At 35.9% G+C, this 20,472-nt stretch overlaps 1 protein-coding gene across 1 annotated transcript; it reads right to left on the minus strand.

Annotated features, from left to right (window-relative positions):
* Positions 1-4,718: 4,718 nt before the first annotated feature.
* LOC147547739 (non-functional NADPH-dependent codeinone reductase 2-like) lies at positions 4,719-18,342 on the minus strand. The gene is made up of 4 exons (XM_086669333.1): positions 17,953-18,342; positions 5,502-5,745; positions 5,212-5,391; positions 4,719-5,079 (listed from the first exon to the last, which is right to left on the minus strand). The coding sequence occupies exons 1-4, from the start codon at positions 18,270-18,272 to the stop codon at positions 4,852-4,854; spliced, it is 972 nt and encodes a 323-aa protein (XP_086525459.1). The 5' UTR covers positions 18,273-18,342; the 3' UTR covers positions 4,719-4,851.
* Between the last annotated feature and the right edge of the window lie 2,130 nt (positions 18,343-20,472).

Below are 20,472 nucleotides of genomic sequence, written 5' to 3' on the forward strand. Positions count from 1 at the left end.
AAACAAGGATCACCATTAAGCTGCCATTGCTTATGACTTTCATTTTTTTTTTCAAATCTTTCTCTCTCTCATCTCCCCTTTTCCGATCACCAAATCCGACCACCACCATCATCATTACTTCTCTCTCTTACTCACAAAGTTTCTGGAAGACTTCGTGGTCGGCCGACCACGGAACGCTTCGTGGTACTTCCAAACCCTAAATAAACTTGCCAAAAATTGATGAAAGAAAGTCTCAAACCCTAAACCGTTAATCCATGTTCCAAGTATATATCACTCTTAAGAAGATTTTCAAAATATTAACGGATTATATGGTACTTCCATACACAAAACCCTAATAAATTAAGAAAAATTAGCATGCATTAATGAAAGATTAGAGGTTTATCTAGAAGTACCAGTATCATGGTTATGACTGATAACAATAGCATAATCACAATTATCATATTTATGACATGATTCTCGACATTACAAATAACAGCTCCTTGAGGGATATAGACTGTGAGAGATAGAGAGAGAATAAGAGAGATGCGAGAGAGAGATGGACTGTGATAGCAAGAGAGAGTGAGAAGACAATGAGAGGGGAGAAAGTGGGAGATAGCAGCAGGAAAGAGAGCGAGATGGGGAAGAGAGAAGGAGGAAGGAAAAAAATAAGAGAAAATAATGGTGGTGGTGGTGGACGGTAGTGGTGGACGGAGGTGGTGGCCTGAATTGAAGAAGAAGAAATGCTTTGTTTTTCGTTAAAATTTTTTTCTCCGGAAAATCTCTTAAATTTCACATTTTCCCTTAAAAACTTTCCACCCAGAAAATATTCTTATTTCCCCAAATCACAGACCTTAATAAATTATCGGACCAAATATTTGACCTACCCCTTAATGAAATCCTACAAATAAAGCAAAATGGCTAACACAGAAATTAAACAATTAAATTTTTGGTTTTAGATCCAAAAGTTGCCCCTTAATAGTAGGTTTCGCCCACCAATATCTTAAAATGCATAATCTAAAATAAATAATTTAATAGAGATTTAGTCCAACAAACGCAATTCCATGCACAAAAACGGATCTCCGATAAATATTGTTTGTTAATCCCCATAATAACCTCCTGCATATATATTTGAAAAACTATTTTCTATTTCATAAAACTCTAATCTCATTCTCTCGCCCAAAACTTTGTTTCTCTCTCTACAACCTCTCCATCCCCTACATCTTCATTTCGCTTCATCTTCAATCTTTAATTTCTGAAGATCCCGGTTCCGTCATTACTGATTGCTTCATCTTCAGGCTTCTTTGTCAAGTCACATTACCGATTGGTTCTTATGCAAAATCCCTGTTACCGATTGGTTCATCTTCTATATCTTCAAGATTCTTCTTTATCTTCATTTTCAAGCTCAATTAACATTTGGTAATGCTCATTAGAAGTTCATGAGAAGCTTCATCTTCAACTTCAAGTTTCGTGTTTTCGCTTTTTTTATCTTTCATTGATGGGCCTAGAAAGTTTCCTAAATAGGTCACCACCCGCAAGTATACGGGCGTCAAGTGATAATTCCGGTAAGTCCGGTTCGTTCCTCAGAGACTAGTTAAATTTATTCTAAAACTAGGAAATAATAAGATTTTGAAAATGGTTTTGATTTTGGTTTTAAAATAAAATATATAAAATATTAAAACGAATAAAAACGAAAATGAAAATGAACTCAAATGGGGGAATGATCTAAGGATTCAGAATCTATCCACGGAACAACTCTAAAGGTGAACTAATGAGTCAACGAGTACTTTTATTACTCAGGCTTTAAAACATGAATGGTCTAAAGTCTGGAAGATATCTTCGTTAAAGTGAGAAAAACTAATAATGTATGCACAACTTTCTTATGTATTCATCGCCCAACTATTATGCATCAACCAAGAAGTATAATCCATCAAAGATTTAGTCTAAGCATGAAATATCAACTCTAGAAGCATGAATAATGAAGAACTAATCAATCATCAAGAAAGAAAATGCAAATAGGACATGAACAACCAAAAGATTACTCGACTCAGAATTTAAACACACCTAGAAAGTAGATAACATAATGGATTCCATCAAACACCCTAGATAAAAGACTAACTACTCATAATCATCAAATGCAGTCTCATCTCAAATCATCAAAATAACAAGAAAGATAGGATAGAGTAAACCAAATAGGAGATTTGTTGATGATGAAGATGGTTTCACACTTCTCTGTAAATATCAATTAAGGCTCATAGATGAAGAGATAAATGTAATCTCTTTCTCTGTCAAAAACTTAAAGAAGAATGACAAAGTGATGATGAATAAATCTCTTTGTTCTCTGAATTTCTTTTTCACTCTCTCCATACAAACTCTCTGTTCTTTCTGACTCTCTCTCTCTCTCTCTCTCTCTTACTAAGAACATATAAGAAAAAGAAGATACAGACAGGACCACCTCTCTCTCTACAATTCTTTCTCTCTTAATACTCTTTCTCTCACTAAAAGATTACAAACAGAAGAAAAAGAAGAAGAAGAAGGATAGGTGATGGTGGTTTCTCTGTCTAATCTTTCTCTCTCTCTAATAATTCTGATTTAAGTGAGCTTAAGAGAGGATGATTTGATCCCCCAACCGAGATGTTCCTTTCTGTATTTCTTTGTTGTTATATAGATAGAAGAAGCAAAATAACTTCCTTCAACCACTCGAATCCAGAGAGTTAAGAATCGATTATCTCCCTGATTTCTTTCTCTTTCAGCTCTCTCGGTTATCTCTTATGTAAGAGAGAAATAAAAATCAAAATCGAAAAATCAAATCCTCCATGATATCTTTCCATCAATCCTTGATCATCTCTGTCTTCGACTTCTCTCTCTAGAATCATTTCCAGCCGACAGATATCCTTTCTCTGTGATCTCTTTCCATTAAAGGAAGAAAGAAAAATACTTTCTATCTCTCTAACTTTATGATTTCTATCTAAATCCAGCCGGATCCATCTCTGTCTATCTCTCTCGATTTTTCTTCTTCCATCTTGATCAAATATTATCCTTCTCTGAGATTATTCTCTAGATTTCCTCTTCAATTAGCCCACAATAGAATCTCTATAAAAATCCTCTCTTCCCTCTGTTCATGTTCTTTGTTCTCTCTCTCTCTATAATTTTTTTTTTTTTTTGAAGTCGACTATGATCTACGTATGTCGTTACATTTTGGCACTTGATACATCATAGATGTGATAAGCTCGATAACCGCCCACTCAAACACTAACAGGACCGGGCCTGTAGCCCAACTAGAACATGCCCTAAAGGCCAACAACATTATTTACACCCTAATAATCCCAATTCAAATAACCAAAGATTCCACCTTCTCTGGGATTCAAACCTGGAACCTCCAGGGCTTTCTGGAGTTTATGTCAACACCTTGGAACCACTTGGGCTACCAACTAGAACATGCTCTATAATTTGAAATCAGAGAAGATAAGGGAAAGAAAATCACGTACTGATTTCTTGGTTGAAAATAAGTTTGATTCAGTACTTCACGAAGTAAGTTAAAGGACGCTGATATGGTTTCTGATGTTAACACGTGTTCCGATTACGAAATCTGCCGTTTAGATCTTTGAAGGTCACAACCTTATCTTGCACCACGATGCTTGCTAGTAGACGCTTAGTCAAGTCCCGAAATTGTCCCACTTCTGCCCAACTTTGTACCGAAAGTTTCATCTTGCGTGAGATTGTACGCCACGTGTCGTCTGGATGCTCATAGGTCAACCGATTTTGACCAAAACTTTGACCCTCTCTATTTTTCTCATCCGGACTCCGATTTAACTTTCGTCTTCGCCGTTGGGTTCGTATTGGACTCTACTTTTTATCAGGGCATCTACATTTACCAAAATACCAGAATCTCCAAATGAATAAAATACCCTTTTCTGCGTCTTTCTCCCCTTTTTTATCTGTTTATCGTGCACAATTCTTCAGAAGGCACCTGAGAAAGAAAAACAAGTAAATCATCAGAGTAACAGCTCGAAATGGACTAACTAACCCGAGTTAAGAGATTCAGATGGGACATTTTCATGTCTCATCATTCATCTTCAAGCTTATTCATCATTTTCATCCATTTGTTTAACGTTTCATCTTCAACTTTATGTTTCAGATCTTTACCATTTCACAGATTGTCTTTTACAAAATCTATTTTGCTACTTAATTAGTTGACCGCGTCTGTCAAAAAATGCTCATGGAATGTTATGTTTTGTTTTTTGATTTAGGCGAGTTTTCATCACAATCGTATTCTGTAAGAATTTCTTTTAGATATGTTTGATATATGTTTCATCTCCAAGTTTCATAAGTTTTGTAAGGAGAATGAGGAAAATGAGAGATAAAAAACGATAATTTTGGGAAGAAAGGTAGAGAGAAACAATGCGGATGAGAAAAATGAGAAGACACAGACAAGATCACTAGGTAGAAAAAGGGATTCATGAAATGAGGGAAGCTAGACAAAGGAAGAGACTATGGTTGATGGTTTCTAAATCGATCTTGTAATAGAAGAAATGGAGAGTTTCAGAGAGAGGACTTAAACTAAGAAATTCTAATTTTTAGAGGGCATGAGTGAAATATGTTAGAGTAATGTCCCCTCTATAAAATTATTATCCGTATAAGATTTTTAATTTTATCATTTGTTCAAATTCTACAGATTGCTCCTCTTTGCTCCGTGATTACCGACTTTTTTTTTGATTTGTAGGTTCTCTAAGAGGTAGATATGCATCTAAAAGTTATTTGGTTCAAGTTATCATAGAATAAGCAAGTGAATACATAGTACGTGTGGTCGGAAAGAAGTCAAATCAGAAATCAGTGAGCATCAGTGGTTGAAACTATATAAAATTATTTAATGATTTAGATTTCTCCATCCCAAAGCTCTTCTTCAGATCCGAAAGGTCCTTCGGCCGAGACCCAAATATCACCACTGGGAAGTCCTCTACGTTGAGGAATTTGACTGATTTTCTTCAAGTCTTCGTCTGTCAACTCCCAGTCAAACACAGTTAGGTTTTCCTTCATCCTCTCTTCATTAAAGCTCTTCACCAACACAATCACCCCTTGCTCATATACCCATCTCAAACAAACCTAGGGCATACGACAAACTTATTAGTGTTAGTCAATGTGAGACTATTTTCCAATAAAGAAAAATACGTGTTGTCAGGTTTTGTAAATATAAGCTCGACACTATAGAAATCATGGTGCTGAGAGAAAATCAACCTGGGCATGAGTTTTGCCTCTACTTCTGGCTATCTCGTGTAGCACTTCGGTTTCGACGACACCAGAGGATCCCCATGGGGTCCCAGCAGCTCCTAACGGCGAATAAGCAGCAATCATGATATTGTTGGCCTTACAAAATTCTCTCAGTTTTTTCTGGTGCCAAATTGGGTTCATCTCCACCTGCCAGATCAACACAAACGTCCATTACTTTGGAGTGTAAACAGAGTGGATGTAATAATAAGTTCTTTGTGAAATTCACACATAAATTGAAGAGTAAGACTAGTAAGTACCTGATTAACAGCAGGAGGGATGGTAGCTGAGGAGAGAATGATTTGAAGTTTCTTGCAAGAGAAATTGCTAACACCTATGGATTTAGTGAGTCCAAGTTTTTGACATTCTTCCATGGCTGCCCACACTGGCTTGTAGTCCAATTCCTGGAGACAATCTTTAGGTACAGGAAGATCAAAATTCCCCTCTTTCCCACAAATGGGCCAGTGTATCAGGTATAGATCAAGGTACTCCATTTTAAGGTTCCTACCATTTGAAAAAATAAATTATTATTTTAAATTGTATTATTAAATATCTTAATATAATTTAAGGAAAAAACGATTCTGAAATCCACTGTGTTATGAAGCGGTTAATTTGTCCGGACTAAACCAGATTTAGGTGATTAGTCCAAAGATTTGGGGCTAATTTTAGTTTTTGGCCAAGTTATCCGGGGAAAATTTTAACTGATGGAGTCCAAACCCAAATTTTTTCTGACTAGAATATCTTTGTGTTTGCGAAATTCTGTGAGATCCGTAAACTTCCATAATGCATTATGGTTACGAACGTTCATAATGCACATATATTATGAAAAAAAATCGCATTTTGTTATTTAACTCGAATTTCAAAATCATTTTATTTTTCTGAATCATATTTTGTTCCATAGTTTCAATTACCCATTATATGTAAGATTTTAACAAACATTAGTTCATCGTTAAGATCAAGTATGTCATCATCGTCTCGTTATGCTTATTGGTAGTTTTTACTTGTAGAACAATAATTGTTACATGTATCAAAAGCAATTCTGTTTTTTCGTTTGACAAATTAGTTGGTACATTTATAGTATTACATATACTATCTCTTTTTTTTTTGAGTTAAACCAGAACTTCATTCATACGAAGGAATACAATCCAACACATTACGTGATGTAATAGTCCCACATTGCTCACAAGAGTGTCCAGAGACTGGGCTATATGTGTAAGCTCAAGCTTAATAAGTACCAAGGCCTTTTGGGTGGGCTTGTGGTGCCTTCGCTAAGAATAAAACCCCGTACCCGTGTGGGCTTGGGCCTGGGTGGTTAAAGCGGGGACAATATCGGCAACTGCTAAGGCTTGGGGCGTTACAAAGTGGTATCAGAGCCGAGGACGACTCTTCGCTGAGGGTGGGGGGATGTAATAGTCCCACATTGCTCACAAGAGTGTCCAGAGACTGGGCTATGTGTGTAAGCTCAAGCTTAATAAGTACCGAGGCCTTTTGGGTGGCTTGTGGTGCCTTCGCTAAGAACAAAACCCCGTACCCGTGTGGGCTTGGGCCTGGGTGGTTAAAGCGGGGACAATATCGACAACTGCTAAGGCTTGGGGCGTTACACGTGTACCATCTTTTGAAGCTCTTTTGATATATGGTTTCACAAAAGTTTTGTTCGATCTCCTTATCAAAACAATCATATTTGTTTTTAGGATTTTATTTTTCTGTAGAACAATATGTTTCATAATACATAATGAACTATTATACTACCTAAGTATGTGTTCATGATACGTAATTTTCCAGTACGATATTTTTCTCGTGCTTCATGTAGAAAAGACAGAGAGGCAAAACCATCATTTACAATCTATGGACTTTTCGCCTATTTTTCGCGGAGAAAATATCTCACACGCAAACCTGTGGTTTATATATATATATATATATAAATCTGAATCTAAAATAAATAATGTGTATATTATTTGTATATTTTGCGTACTTATTTAATCAATTCAAAGTCTTCGTCCAAACCTTAAAACAAGTACGTCTTTCTATTCTAATTCAGACTTGTCTTTAAAACTAAAAACAGATATATTAAATGTGAAGACTTGTTTGAAGATTTTAAGATAAAAACATGCAAAACAGTTACAACTATAGATATAATTACATATATAATCATTTCAAGTTTCAGATTCAGACCTACAAAAAGAAAAATACACCACCTAAGTCATTATTTTCACTAGGAGGCTATCCCGAAACATAGATTATTTTTTTTTATAGATGCATAGGTTGGTACTTAATAATATTTGGGTGCTTCTAAAGGCACCTGACCAAACAGCTGTTAGCATCCATCTCTGTTAGCACCAGGCCCAACCGCTCTATTCTCTGTTGGCACCAATCAAGTATGTAGGCACCGGTCCATTATCTGTTGACCCTAACCCCTCCATCCATCTCTCACAAAATCCATCCAAAATTGGGAATTTTAAACTTTCTCTCTCTAAGCTCTTAAAAAACCGAGTTTAAACCTCATCAAATCGCTCATAATCTCACTAATCTCCCTCAAGTTTTGCTGAGAATAAGTCATTCGACTCTCTAAGTCTTAGAATCAAGAATCATTTGGTGGAGACGAAGTTGAAATCAAGCTACAATTGCTCCTTTAAGGTTGGTTCAAAAACCCTAACTTTTTTAATTTTTTTGAATAAATTTGTTGTTTGATTGATTGGGGATGTTAATAGTGTGTTGTAACATGTTTAGATTGTTGTATTATATCATTTCGAACATATTTAGAGCCATTTGTGTGATTGTTTGATGTCCAAACAAACTGCCCTAAATCTATGAAGCTGCTGGAACGACACGGACGGACTGGTCTAGTCCGTCCGTGTCTTCCTAGTCACGGATCAGCTAATCCGTGGGTTAGTACAAAGAAACGGACTCCCTTAAAGGGCCCGGATTACCTGATCCGGGACCTGGGGTTTTTTTTTTTAATCTTTCATATTTTTCTTTCTTTATTTTTCTCATCATTTTTCCTTCATTATTTGAATGACCTTTTTTGTAGCGATACGTGCCTATAAAAAGTTATTATTTGAATGACCTTTTTTGTAGCGATACGTCTAATTTTTCCTTCATTAATTTAGAGTAGGAAAACATATTTTGATTATTTATTGTTTGTGCATCACATATCCGCGTATTATTCAAAAGTTATTATGGCACCACGTAAGCAACGACGAACGCAAGGAGATGAGAACGAAACAGAGCCTCCTATTTCGACAGCAGAAACAGAAGTAGGGGGGTCATCTTCATTTTCAGACCCGTACTCTGGAGGTCAGATAGATCGTGCGCTTCTACCTTGTTTCAAGAATCATATTGCTTATACGATTTGGAACAAACCGGTAAGCATATATTATTTTCTAATTTTAGTAGTTATGATAAAATTTTGTTAATCATCAATCTAAAACAATATCTTTTTTATTTTCAGGAGAGGCCGGTGCTGAAGTTACACAACCATGCGTCTGCCGTAGTTGTGGGTACTGCTTTGAAGAAGACGAATGGGTGGGACCCGGAAACTGAGTGTCAAAGTGTTCGAGAGAGAGTCCGGAACACGGGATTGGCCCACATCGCCAAATATTCATACACCAAGCTAGATCGTGTTCTAATCTCGGCATTTACAGAGCGGTGGTACGAGGACACAAATACTTTCCACATGCCGTTCGGGGAGATGACGATCACGTTAGAGGATGTGCATCGCATATGTGGTCTTCCAATTGAAGGTAAACCCGTTGTTCTGTCCAAGACGGATGATGAAGATTTGAACGATGACGATGACGATGACGATGATACAAAAGATCCAGATGCATTACTAGTCTCTCGTTATTTACAATTAGATTACGAAGGTGTAAAACTGCACTTAGGTAAATTTAAGTCTGTGGAGCTTAAGTGGTTGAGGGAGCAATGCAGTGGGTCGAAAGAGGATGACACCGACCTTGTCAAAGATGCTGTTGCACGGGCATACCTCTTGCATCTTTTTGGTTGTACTCTTTTTGCTGATAAGAGTGCAACTAAGGTTCCTTTTGTCTATCTACGTTATCTGAAGAACTTAGATGATATTTCGAGTTACTCGTGGGGAACAGCGGCGCTTGCCTATCTTTATCGGCAGATTGGTTTTGCTTCGAGGGGAGGAAATCAATTGGCTGGTTATCTTACTTTATTTCAGGTAATTTCATATTTATTTTTGTCTCTCAATTATTTCTTTATTGTGTTAGAGTAGCGAATAATAAATGTATATTTAACATTACATTTGTAGGCGTGGATCGATGAACACTTCAAACTTGGGGTGTCTGTTCCCAACCCAAAATATGATCCTACATCTAACGTGCCCCAGATGTATAGATGGGAGGAACACGTTTTGAAAGGCAACAAGGCATGTGCTCTAGGAAGCACTCGTGAGCAATTGGACGGTCTGACCAAGAGAGATGTATGTATTTTATTTATTAATTTTTCCTGTGTTCTATAATACCTGACGTATGCTATAGGAATCACTCGTTAAACGTCTGTATCATGTAGGTCATTTGGGACCCATGTCGTCCCTTATTGTCTGGTGATGCACTACCACTTCCTGAATACTCTTTTTACACTGGTTGCATCGCGGTTAACGATATTGCCGAGTCCTATCACCCTGATAGGGTGTTAAGGCAACTTGGGTTGGTTCAAGTCATCCCTAAAGAACCGATTCGACCAAAAAAGGTGTCGAAGGATGGAGATTCTAAAAACTTTGGTAATGTGGCTTCTTATTGGGGGCGTTGGGAAGATCACCTACTAAACATGAGTGATAGACCGAAGGAGGTATCTTTGGCTCCGTGGGAGGCAAGCGCTCAGTATAACAATTGGTTCAAGAGAGTATCTCACCCGTTTGTACAAAACCCAGCTTTGTACAAATCCAATAGACCAGAACAGTACATAGGTTCGGTATCGTACTACGTGAGTATTCGATTTATCATTCTTTTGTTTTTTTACTTTTGAATTTGTAGCTATAATTTGTTACCTAATTTGTTATTAATCCATTGTTGTTTTTTTAGAGAGATGGAATTGATCGTGCCATTGTAGCGATTCAAGCGTCTGACGTTCCGTTAGGGCTTGAAAACCTAACTAATGCGAGGGCTGAAATGCCGCTTCCCGAATGTCCTCATCAACCTCAACCAGAACCCGAACCAAGAAGATCGTCTAGAAAAACTACGGTGAAGAAATCGAGGAAATCACAAAGGGAATGAAGTAATATATTATCTCATATATTATGGTTTAGAATCTCAAGGGTAGTCTCGTTATTTTGAATTGCTTTTGTTAACAACGGTTACTTTTTTTTAACTTCTTTTGTGAACGATGTGTATCGTACATTTTGATCTATGTTTGAACATCGTTACTCTTGTTTCAACAAGTTTTAATATCTACCGTACATTTTGATCGTTATTCTTATTTTTTTAACAAGTTTTAATATCTATCAAACTGTAACGACTCTAAGATCTACCGAACGGAAGGTTTAGAAAACGCCACCTTAAGTACCATTGTTTGGAAAAAAAAACCCGTATGGATCGGATCCGTGCCTTCCCTTCTCAGGTCACGGATCTATGGATCCGTGACGTTGTTACAAGAAACGGATTCATAGATCCGTTTCTTTCTAACAGGAAAACAGTAACCCCTGTTAGAAAGTAACGGATCTATGGATCCGTGTCATTGTTATAGGAAACGGATCCATAGATCCGTTTCTTTCTAACAGGGGTTCCTGTTAGAGATTGACGGATCTCTGGATCCGTCTCTTTGTGAACAGAAACGGATTCAGGGATCCGTGACCTGTAAAAGAATTCTGGTTTTTCTGTTTCTCTTCGATTATAAACCCAAAGAAAAAAAAGTTAAGTAATGAAGACAATTAATCATCTAAATTTATTCAAATATTAAATCAAAAACTTTGTAACTCGGTATTTCAGTACACCTTAATCATCACTTAAATTTATCACACTACTACTTGGCTCATTCGAATTATCATGAGAATAAAATTTCTTTCCATCCTCGATTATATCTCCAACAAGTTCAAGCCAACCCGTTGCCTCTAGCGATGCATACCTAGACCATTGCGGTGCAATGGGAGGGAGTATAGAATCTTTTTTGAGTTTAACGTTCATAAAGTGACCACCACTATATGTAATGCATGCAATTTTATAACCCTCAGAAGGTGAACCACTAAGTAAGGGTAAGAAAGTTGTCGAGCAACCAATAGACAAATGAACTAATATGCAATTGAAGCTACTCGCCACAACTATACTAGTGTACGGGTGAATGTAGAACCAATCTTCCGGACATGTAAAATTAAAATTGTTCGCGGCACTTAATGTTTGAGTGTAATCTCTTATTCCAAAATCTCTTTGTAGAGTGTGTACTGATCCTCAAGTTCTTTTATGACATTTTCGCGAACTTGTTTCCAACCATCTTCTAGTGAAAACCCAAGTCCTTTACCAACGGCATGAAACCCACAATGACCATCGCCTGGCACATCTATAATGTCATCCAAGAATGGATCCATAACTGACGGAATCTGTCCTTTGTATCTTTCAAAATTGGGTATGGTTGCTTTCGGTGCTTTGGTTACTTTGTTAACTTTACGTACTGTCTGAGTGGAAGGAACACATTCATCAACACACTTTGCATATTCGAAAGCAGATGGGTTTCTCTTAGTAGATTTTTGCAGCTTCTTTTTCTTTTGTTATTTTTTTCAATCGGCCCAACCGAAATTTGTCATCTTTTTCAGCTGTTACGACGAAATTAATTTGTTGTCTTTTTCAGCCGACCCTACCGAAATTTGTTGTCTTTTCCGTCGATCCTACCGAAAATTCTTTACGAAAAAAAATGACTTAAAACCCTAAAACGTTTTTTCAACCATAGAGGAATACAAGAAAATGATATTTCTTTACATGAGACGTTATTTTCATTATAAATGTCTTTGGTTAAGTCGATAACTTCGTTTAAGTCGATGTCCTCGTTTAAGTTGATGGTTTCGTTTAAGTTGATGGTTTCGTTTAAGTCGATGGAATCTTCTTTCTTGATGTAGTTTGCCTCCTTCATTAACGGTGGTTCCTCATCCATGAGATCTTGAGGCACCATTAAAACCTCAAAATTAAGACTATAGTGATGGTAAACTTTGCAAGTTTTTTAGCACTAATGGTGATGTTGATAGTAGTGACAATATTAGAGTTTTGGCTGTTTATGTGAGAGAAACTACAAGTGAGTAAAATATTAGATTTGTTATTAACTTTTATCTAAGTCCTTCTATTTTGACACTATTTATTAAATGATCCTTATAACGCCCTCCTTAAACTAATTTGGTAAAGGGAGAGTAAATACATAAATTGACCTTTCTAACGCGCTGCCTTTACTAAATAGTGCTCTTCTTATACCAAAAGCCTTTCTCTTTGGTCTCTCTTATATTATTATACTATTAGTTTATTTCCTATATATATAACACACGTACAAGGGTCTTAAATAAGTACTTGGTTTTAATTTCAGAAAAAAATACTCCCTTTGGAAAGGGGTTTTGACTTTTATTATTTGAAAAAAGGCCAGCGCTTTGGGGAAAGCAAAATAGTTTCCGAGGTGTGAAGACTTGGTTAAAAATTGGTCAATTTTGTTTGACAATTTTATTTTGTAAGTGTTAGAGGGAAAAATCAAAAACCCCCCACCTCACCTCTCTCTCTCTCCACCTCATCTTCTCTCTCCACCTCATCTTCTCTTCCTACCATTCTCTCTGTCTTCTCCGATTAGGTCGCCGGTCGGCGACCATGAAAAAATAAAATTCACCCTCTCTCTCTCTCTCTCTAGAAACTCCGGTCTTCAACATACCAATTCCGGCAAAGGGAAACCCCTTTGCCGGAGTTTCTAAAGAGAGAGAGTGATTTTTTTTTTTTTTCATGGTCGCCGGCCGGAAAATTCTGGACGGCGACCTAGTCGGAGAAGAGAGTGAGGTGGAGAGAGAGAGAGGTGAGGAGGACAGAGATGGAGAGAGGTGAGGTGGAGGGAAATTTTTCAAAATTGTGCCTATTCCCTTTAAAATTTCACACCCCGAAAACTATTTAGCTTTCCCCAAAGCGCTAGCCTTGAAGAAATGGTCATATTGGTGGAAATTTAGACAAGTTATTAATTAAATTATTTTATAAAATCAAAAATTAGTTTTTTATTATTTGAATTTGATTTTGATCACTAATAGTTATATTTTTTGATAAAAAAGTATATAGCGAGATATATTTTTTTGTGAAAAGATTTTAATTGAGAAGTGTCTTTTTGTTTTCTATAAATTAGATTTGCTCTAAAACAGATTAAAGGTATTTAGTAAAATTCATGTAGAGACTATGTCGGAAAACCTTTGCCATCTTCAATATGTTTTAATGCTCCTTAACTGAAATTTCCACAGATTACTTAGTGTAATTTCACAAATGCTTGTCATATCTTGGGAAGCAATTTTTCATGTAACTTTCAAGTAATCTCGAGCGAAGAGGGGGCAAATGATGCTTTAAAGAAAGTGTACTTAGTACACGTTTCAAACCTCTATTGTCCATCCCTCTTATTTATTTATGGAAGACAATTTTTCTAACACATATAGACCGACGAAGACTAGTAGAGTAAGTTTAATAATAAAATAATTATCATTAAGTAAATAGATATATAGTGTGACTAGAGTCTCACACCCGTGATGATAAATCTGGTCGTAGTTAGATGTTAACAAACTAAACGGTTAGAGCTAACAAGCTAAGATAATAGGTTTAAACCGAATCATTAGAATAAGAATTTTTGGGTTTATAGCCCAAAAAATGGGCCCTAATAAGACATTTAGTCCTCTCTAATCCTATAACGGGTTTCAAAACCAAAAAAATAATACAAATGGATATCTAGTCCATTTGGTGTCATCTAGAGAGAAAACACAAATCCCTATAATACATATTAATCTATAATACCTATACTAACCTTCTTTATATATAAAATCTGATTTACATTCTAAAATACAAAATATCTTTTTTCATTTTTATCTCCCACCTTTCTCTCTCCAATCACGTTTCTAAACAAAGTAACCGTGATGTTCATTATCTTTAGTAACCGAAACTTGCTTATTTTCTCTCTCTCTAAACAAAGTAACTGTTTGATAATCATCCATTAATCTCAGAAATCTTGTTTCTTCTTCATTAGACCAACTGAAATCATCTTCTTCATCGTTTATCAGGTAAAACACATTACAAAAGTCATTTTTCATTCCATTTAAACAGATTCTGAATCAGATTTAGTATTGCTTTTCAGGTAATGTTAAAGGTTTTAGTTTCTTCTTTTCTGTTTAATGTTTTTCATCTTCATCTTTAACTTTGTTCATGAATTTCATTATAATCAAATTTCTCTCTGTATCATCTAATCAAATCTTTATCATTATTTAGTATTTTCTCTCTCTAAGATTCATAACCGATTTTATGATGTTAATGTTAAATCCGTCTTTACAATTCATTTTATTCGATTAAAAAGTGTTTGTCTCTTTGTATTTTGTTACTTTTTAGTAGTTTTAGGTTACAGATTTTGATTTTTAGATCATTTTTTCAAATCTTCATCAAGATTTCCGTACAATTTTTGATGCAGTGAAGATATTGAACGATTTGTTATAACTGAATGTTATAACTGAATGCAAACGATATATAATTTAAAATAAATTACGGATCGTTTACAATAAATTACATATCATTTTTTATCCAGAGAAGATCTAGTACGATTTGGTTGTAACAGAATGTAAACGATATATAATTTACACGACATTACATAATGTTTACTGAACATAACACTTACATAACACAAACATCTTCTGTACGATGTTTTTATAACAGAATGTAAAATATATGTATTTTGTTACAAATTATACATATTTTATAAATAATATCAAAAACATCTTATAAATCTGCATAAATTATATATAATTTATTCAACATTACGCGTACTTTTTTCCCAAAACAGTTGTTGTTTATAGTACAATTAATGTTCCAAAAATTATATGTAATTGATTGCACATTATACAAATTTTTTCACATAACAGTGACCTTGTGATTCAAACTAAAGTTATGTTTGTCTCCTAACACATTATGAAGTTTAACAAACAGTATGCATAATTTATTCCATTATACATGTCGTTTCTAGTAAGTTATATGTTTTGTTGACAAATGTATATGTTTTCTTTTTGTAGTTTTGCTGTTACTTATGGAATTTCCTACTGAAGTTGGTCATTTGTTTCTTGGTGGTGCAAAAGCATTTGGATATGCTCTTCGACAATATAGTGTAAATGTTGTTTGTCCTGCTCAAGACTACATATGCTCTACGACAATATAGTGTAAACGATTTTTTTGTAACAGAATGTAAACGATGTAATGTAAAAGAAATTATGTGTAATTTATTGAACATGACACACGTACAGTTGTTAAATTACGTTGTATACATGACAAATGTTGGTTTCCTCGTCATAAATAACAAATAATTTACGTATTTGTTTCATAATTTGTATTCTATGTGTATTTATGTATGAGTAAAAACAAAAACAAATGTTGTTGTAATGTTCCTAGAAAAATATACTATTACCAAATCTGAAAATTAAGTGAGAGAAAGTGATATATACGTTTTGTATATTAACCCCCAAATCACGCTAAATTGATCTCAGAAAATATACTCTTTCCAAATCTGAAAGTTTAGAGAGAGAATATAAATTTAATTTACAAATCTGTTTAGAGGAGAGATAAATTATGATTTGTTTCTATTCTTTTTTTGCTAATAAATTCCCCAAATCACTCCCAAATTTGATTTCCTTCTTTTCAACGTTTGATTAGTTTCTGGTAATGGCGTTTCGAAGATTTAGGTTAGGATTTTTGGAAACGTTTCGTTTTGGGAAAGTTTCGATTTTGTTTCCTATAATTTATCCCAAATTCACGGTTAATTAAGTTGTTGGAATTTTCGGTCAGGCCCCACAATTTAAAATCCCGTGAAAATGGTTTGGGACACGAATGGAATTGTTTTGTAGATAGTATGGGTTTTTAGACCCAAGAGCAAAAGGACTAAAAATCTATTTTTTGACAAGATTGGACCCTAAACCCTTTTTGAACATTGTTTTGGTCTATATACCCACAGACCCTTAGAATAAACCTAAACAAACTGGGTAAATCTAATGTCTAGGTCTTCCACTAATTTTGATATAGATGATCACAAACTTTAACATGGTATCAAAGTTTAACCCACAAACGATAACCACACGTGTTCTATGTGCACGTGAGAGTGCATGTAAGAATAGTGGCACGTGAAAAAAAAATGATCTAGTAACATAGAATGTTATGCCTAAATCTTGAGGGAATGGATGAAAGGCCCAAAACTAGGCCCAAAATAAGAGTCCAGTCCAAACTCGGCCAAAAATGTAAATCCAGTCTAAAGTGTCAGGGTCCTACTAGAAAGTACCGTAACACCCTTGTTTTTTCATCAAATTTACAAACGGTGTCACTCAGAAATTTACGGAATTGCCACTTTGAAAAATCACGAGATATGTCCGCATTTTACTTTCTTTCTCTAATTCTCTTTCCAAATTTTGAATTTTCAAACCAGGGGCAAGAGGGGGGAGAAAAAGAAATGAAAACCAGAAAAAATGAGTTGTCCTGACATTTGGACTGGAAGCTCATTTCAGGCCGAAAATGGTGTTCCGGCTCATTTCCCCCCAAATTTTGGATCCTCACTCATTTTATGCTAAATCATCTATACTCATTAATTGCTACCTCTCTCTCTCTCTTTCCTACCTCTCTCTTTTTCTTTGCAATTCTTTTCTCCCTTAAAAGCTTTGACTCTCTCCTGTGGACAAGAACAGTTTGCCTATAATTTTAGTGACTCGGAGAAGAGATAGTGGTGGCACACAAGACAGACAAAACCATATTCCAATCGAAATTTTATATCCCTAATTTTTATTTTGGAGAACAGTGCCTAAAAAAATGAGTGGTGTCAAAGTACCAAGAATTTGAAGACATAGAACAAGTGGCCTATAACATCCTTCAACAAAAAAAAAAGGTGGCCTATAACATCGAGGATGATCCAATATAAGAAAAATCAAGACCCGCACAGTCATATATGATCTGCCCTCACATGTTCTCAAGTGGATCATGGATAAGGTCTCCACTGATGTATATTATTATCCAATTAAAGTAAAACAAGGAGTAAAACAGATTGTAATCGATAACCTGGTTTAAGTGTAAGAGGAAATAGATTGTATACCATTTCCAGACACACCTAGATAAGTCTTGAAACACATAAAATAAAATAGAACATGTTATCAAGTGGGGTCGAACACAAGTCACTTGGGTTATTACCACTAAGTCCTACCAAGAAGCTGCCAACATTTCATGTTATTTAGTAAATATTATATGTGGTAATTCTTGTGAATCATGGCTATATATAGTGGATGTCACTACGGCTAGGTTGAGGGGGGCCATGGCCCCCTTCGGCCCAGCTGTAGTTCCGTCCCTGGAGTAAAATGAAAATTCATGTGGACGGTACATTTCTCATTTCCATTTAGTATAGCCCATCACTCGTAGATCCATTAGAATTGTTATCAGTGTTGGTTGGTCTTACGTATTTCTCATTACTAAAACATTAACGACTCAAGCAGTGAGACTCTTTTTCCTTAGAAGAAATAAAAATGATACATACCGAAGTGTTTTTTGAATGGCGGGGAGGACACGATCAGGATAAGCATCAGAAATCCAAAGCTTGGAAGTGATGAAGAGTTCATCTCTAGATTTGATGAGACCAAGTTGAAGTGCTTCAGAAACAGCTTCACCAAGAGACTCCTCAGTGAAGTAGAGAGCAGCTGTGTCAAAATGCCTATAACCTAACTTTATAGCATTAAGAATGGCATTCTTCACACCATCTGATCCCACAAATGGGTAAGCAGCTGTTCCAAACCCTAAAACATGAATTTTACTTCCTGAGTTTAGTGACTTCATTGGTACACTACCGTAACTACTCATTTTCACTTCCTCACCCACCTCTCTATCTCTCTATAGGATAACCCTTGGCTCTCTCTCTCTCTCCCTAGAACTCCATTATTTATGATGCCTACTTGAGTTTTTGGAGTCAACAAGGCACTTTCTTATTCCATGAATTCTATGAGTTGGGTTGGTAAGGGTTATGTGGTGGGGGCAAATGAAGGGACTTGTTCAAATATAAGAGGCTAGGCTTTGAACAACTTTTTCAATTAAGCACGTATTTCTTTCTCGTGCTGTTGCAAGAAGGAAAATAAGAGCAACCAAACCCAAATCTTCTTCCCATGAAGAAGACTTTGTTGCCAAGTATATAATGTTTGGCTTTTGATGTGAAGGATAAGAAGGCTACAAATAGTAATACTCATTCACAATATCTATCATCAATTCTCAAATTCTCTTCTATAAACTAAAGTGAAAGAGTAAGAGATGGTGTTGATCAAGAGAGTTGTATAAGTGTGATGTTGTGAGAGTTGTAGTGATATTTTCTAAACCGGCCGGGAGCGCCCTAGACTTTGTGTACGGTAACTCAGGTATGTTGAAACTTCAAGGTGATAGTGGATAAGTTTGGTGCGACTGAAAGAAGACGTGGGACTTGCTCCGACCCTCTATAAATCTTGTGTGTCATTATTCTTTATTCATTTGCTTCGTGGTCATGTTCTTTTTATTCACCATTGCATCATAGGATCCCGATTTTTCGCATTAGAGGAAAAATTCTAAGTAGACTGATCACCTATAGGAGTGATTGATTTTCAGATATACCATAAAAAAATCTTTATAATTACATACATGTTATAGGAGGTTAATGGCATAGATATACCATCAAATCTCAATGTTTCTGAATCAATCTTTGAAATATCCGCGTTTGTATTTGAACCCCTCGTCTTGTTTTTATGTGGACTATTGAAACAAATCAACAATCCAGATATAAATTTCACCCTACCACCCTCGACTCCATCTTTTTTCTCTTTAAACTGAAAAAGCAAACACCATTAAAGCTTCTTATTTCTATTAGCAATAAATAAATTATATTATTATATCTTTATATTCAATTCATATATTATATATTAGGTAGCTATTATTCAAAATTGAATATTAGCAATAAAATATATTATTACATCTTTCTATCCAATTCATATATTATATATTAGGTAGCTATTATTCACAATTGGAAAGGTCATGATCGGTTGTAACAGTTGCTCAATTATCTCCTAAATTAGTGTTGTAAATTAGTTTTTTTTTTTGGGGAGATTTTATAGGGGCCCCTCATTTTTGTTAAAAGGCCTCCCCTCAGTGATAATTTAACAAGTAAAATGGTTCATGGGGAGGCCTTTTAACAAAATTGGGGAGGCCTTATAAAACTTCCCTTTTTTTTTTTTTGTTGAAGAAGTTGTAAATTAGTTTAAATACTCATTGAGGTTAATGAGAACATTGTCTTTCAATCAATTAGTTTTGTATCTTCATATGGTATCAAGAGCCTAAAACAACTCCCACGAGTTTCTCTCTCTTTTTTCGATCCACAGCTTCTGCACTCCTTCTTCTTCTCATAAACCCTACGATGGCCTCCAAACCTATTGTTCCTCTCACGGCATCAACCCACTTTCCCATCAAACTCACTTCACACAACTTCCCTTCATGGAGAAAACAAGTCCAGTCAACCCTCATTGGTCTCGAACTTGACCATCATATCACCGGCACCTCTGAACCGCCTGCCAAAAATATCGTCACCGGCGACGTTTCCAAACCAAATCCTGAATACCTTCTCTGGTTCCGACAGGACCAGATGATTATCAGTGCCCTCCTTGGCAGTTGCTCCGATGCCATTCAGTCGTTGGTCTCCTCTGCTAAGACAGCTTGTCACGCATGGAACACCCTAAACTCAAGCTATGCCAGCGGCTCACGTTCCCGAATCATTTCTCTTAAGTCCAAACTATCCAAGAACCCCAAAGGATCTCGCTCTGTGATTGATTTCCTGCATGACATGAAATCCATCTCCGATGAATTAGCTATCGCACAATGTCCCATCGATGAGGAAGACTTGGTTATTCACTCCATGAACCAACTCGGTGACGACTTTGCCGGACTTGTACAATCGCTGAAATCCCGGGACACTACCATATCCTTTGCTCAACTATTTGACAAACTGCTAGACCATGAATGGTCTCTCAAAGAAACCTCCATTGAACCG

The sequence above is a fragment of the Eschscholzia californica genome, unplaced genomic scaffold, assembly GCF_041429995.1.
Source record: "Eschscholzia californica isolate CP2 unplaced genomic scaffold, dmEscCali1.0.p SCAF_3, whole genome shotgun sequence".
Taxonomy (NCBI): Eukaryota; Viridiplantae; Streptophyta; class Magnoliopsida; order Ranunculales; family Papaveraceae; genus Eschscholzia; species Eschscholzia californica.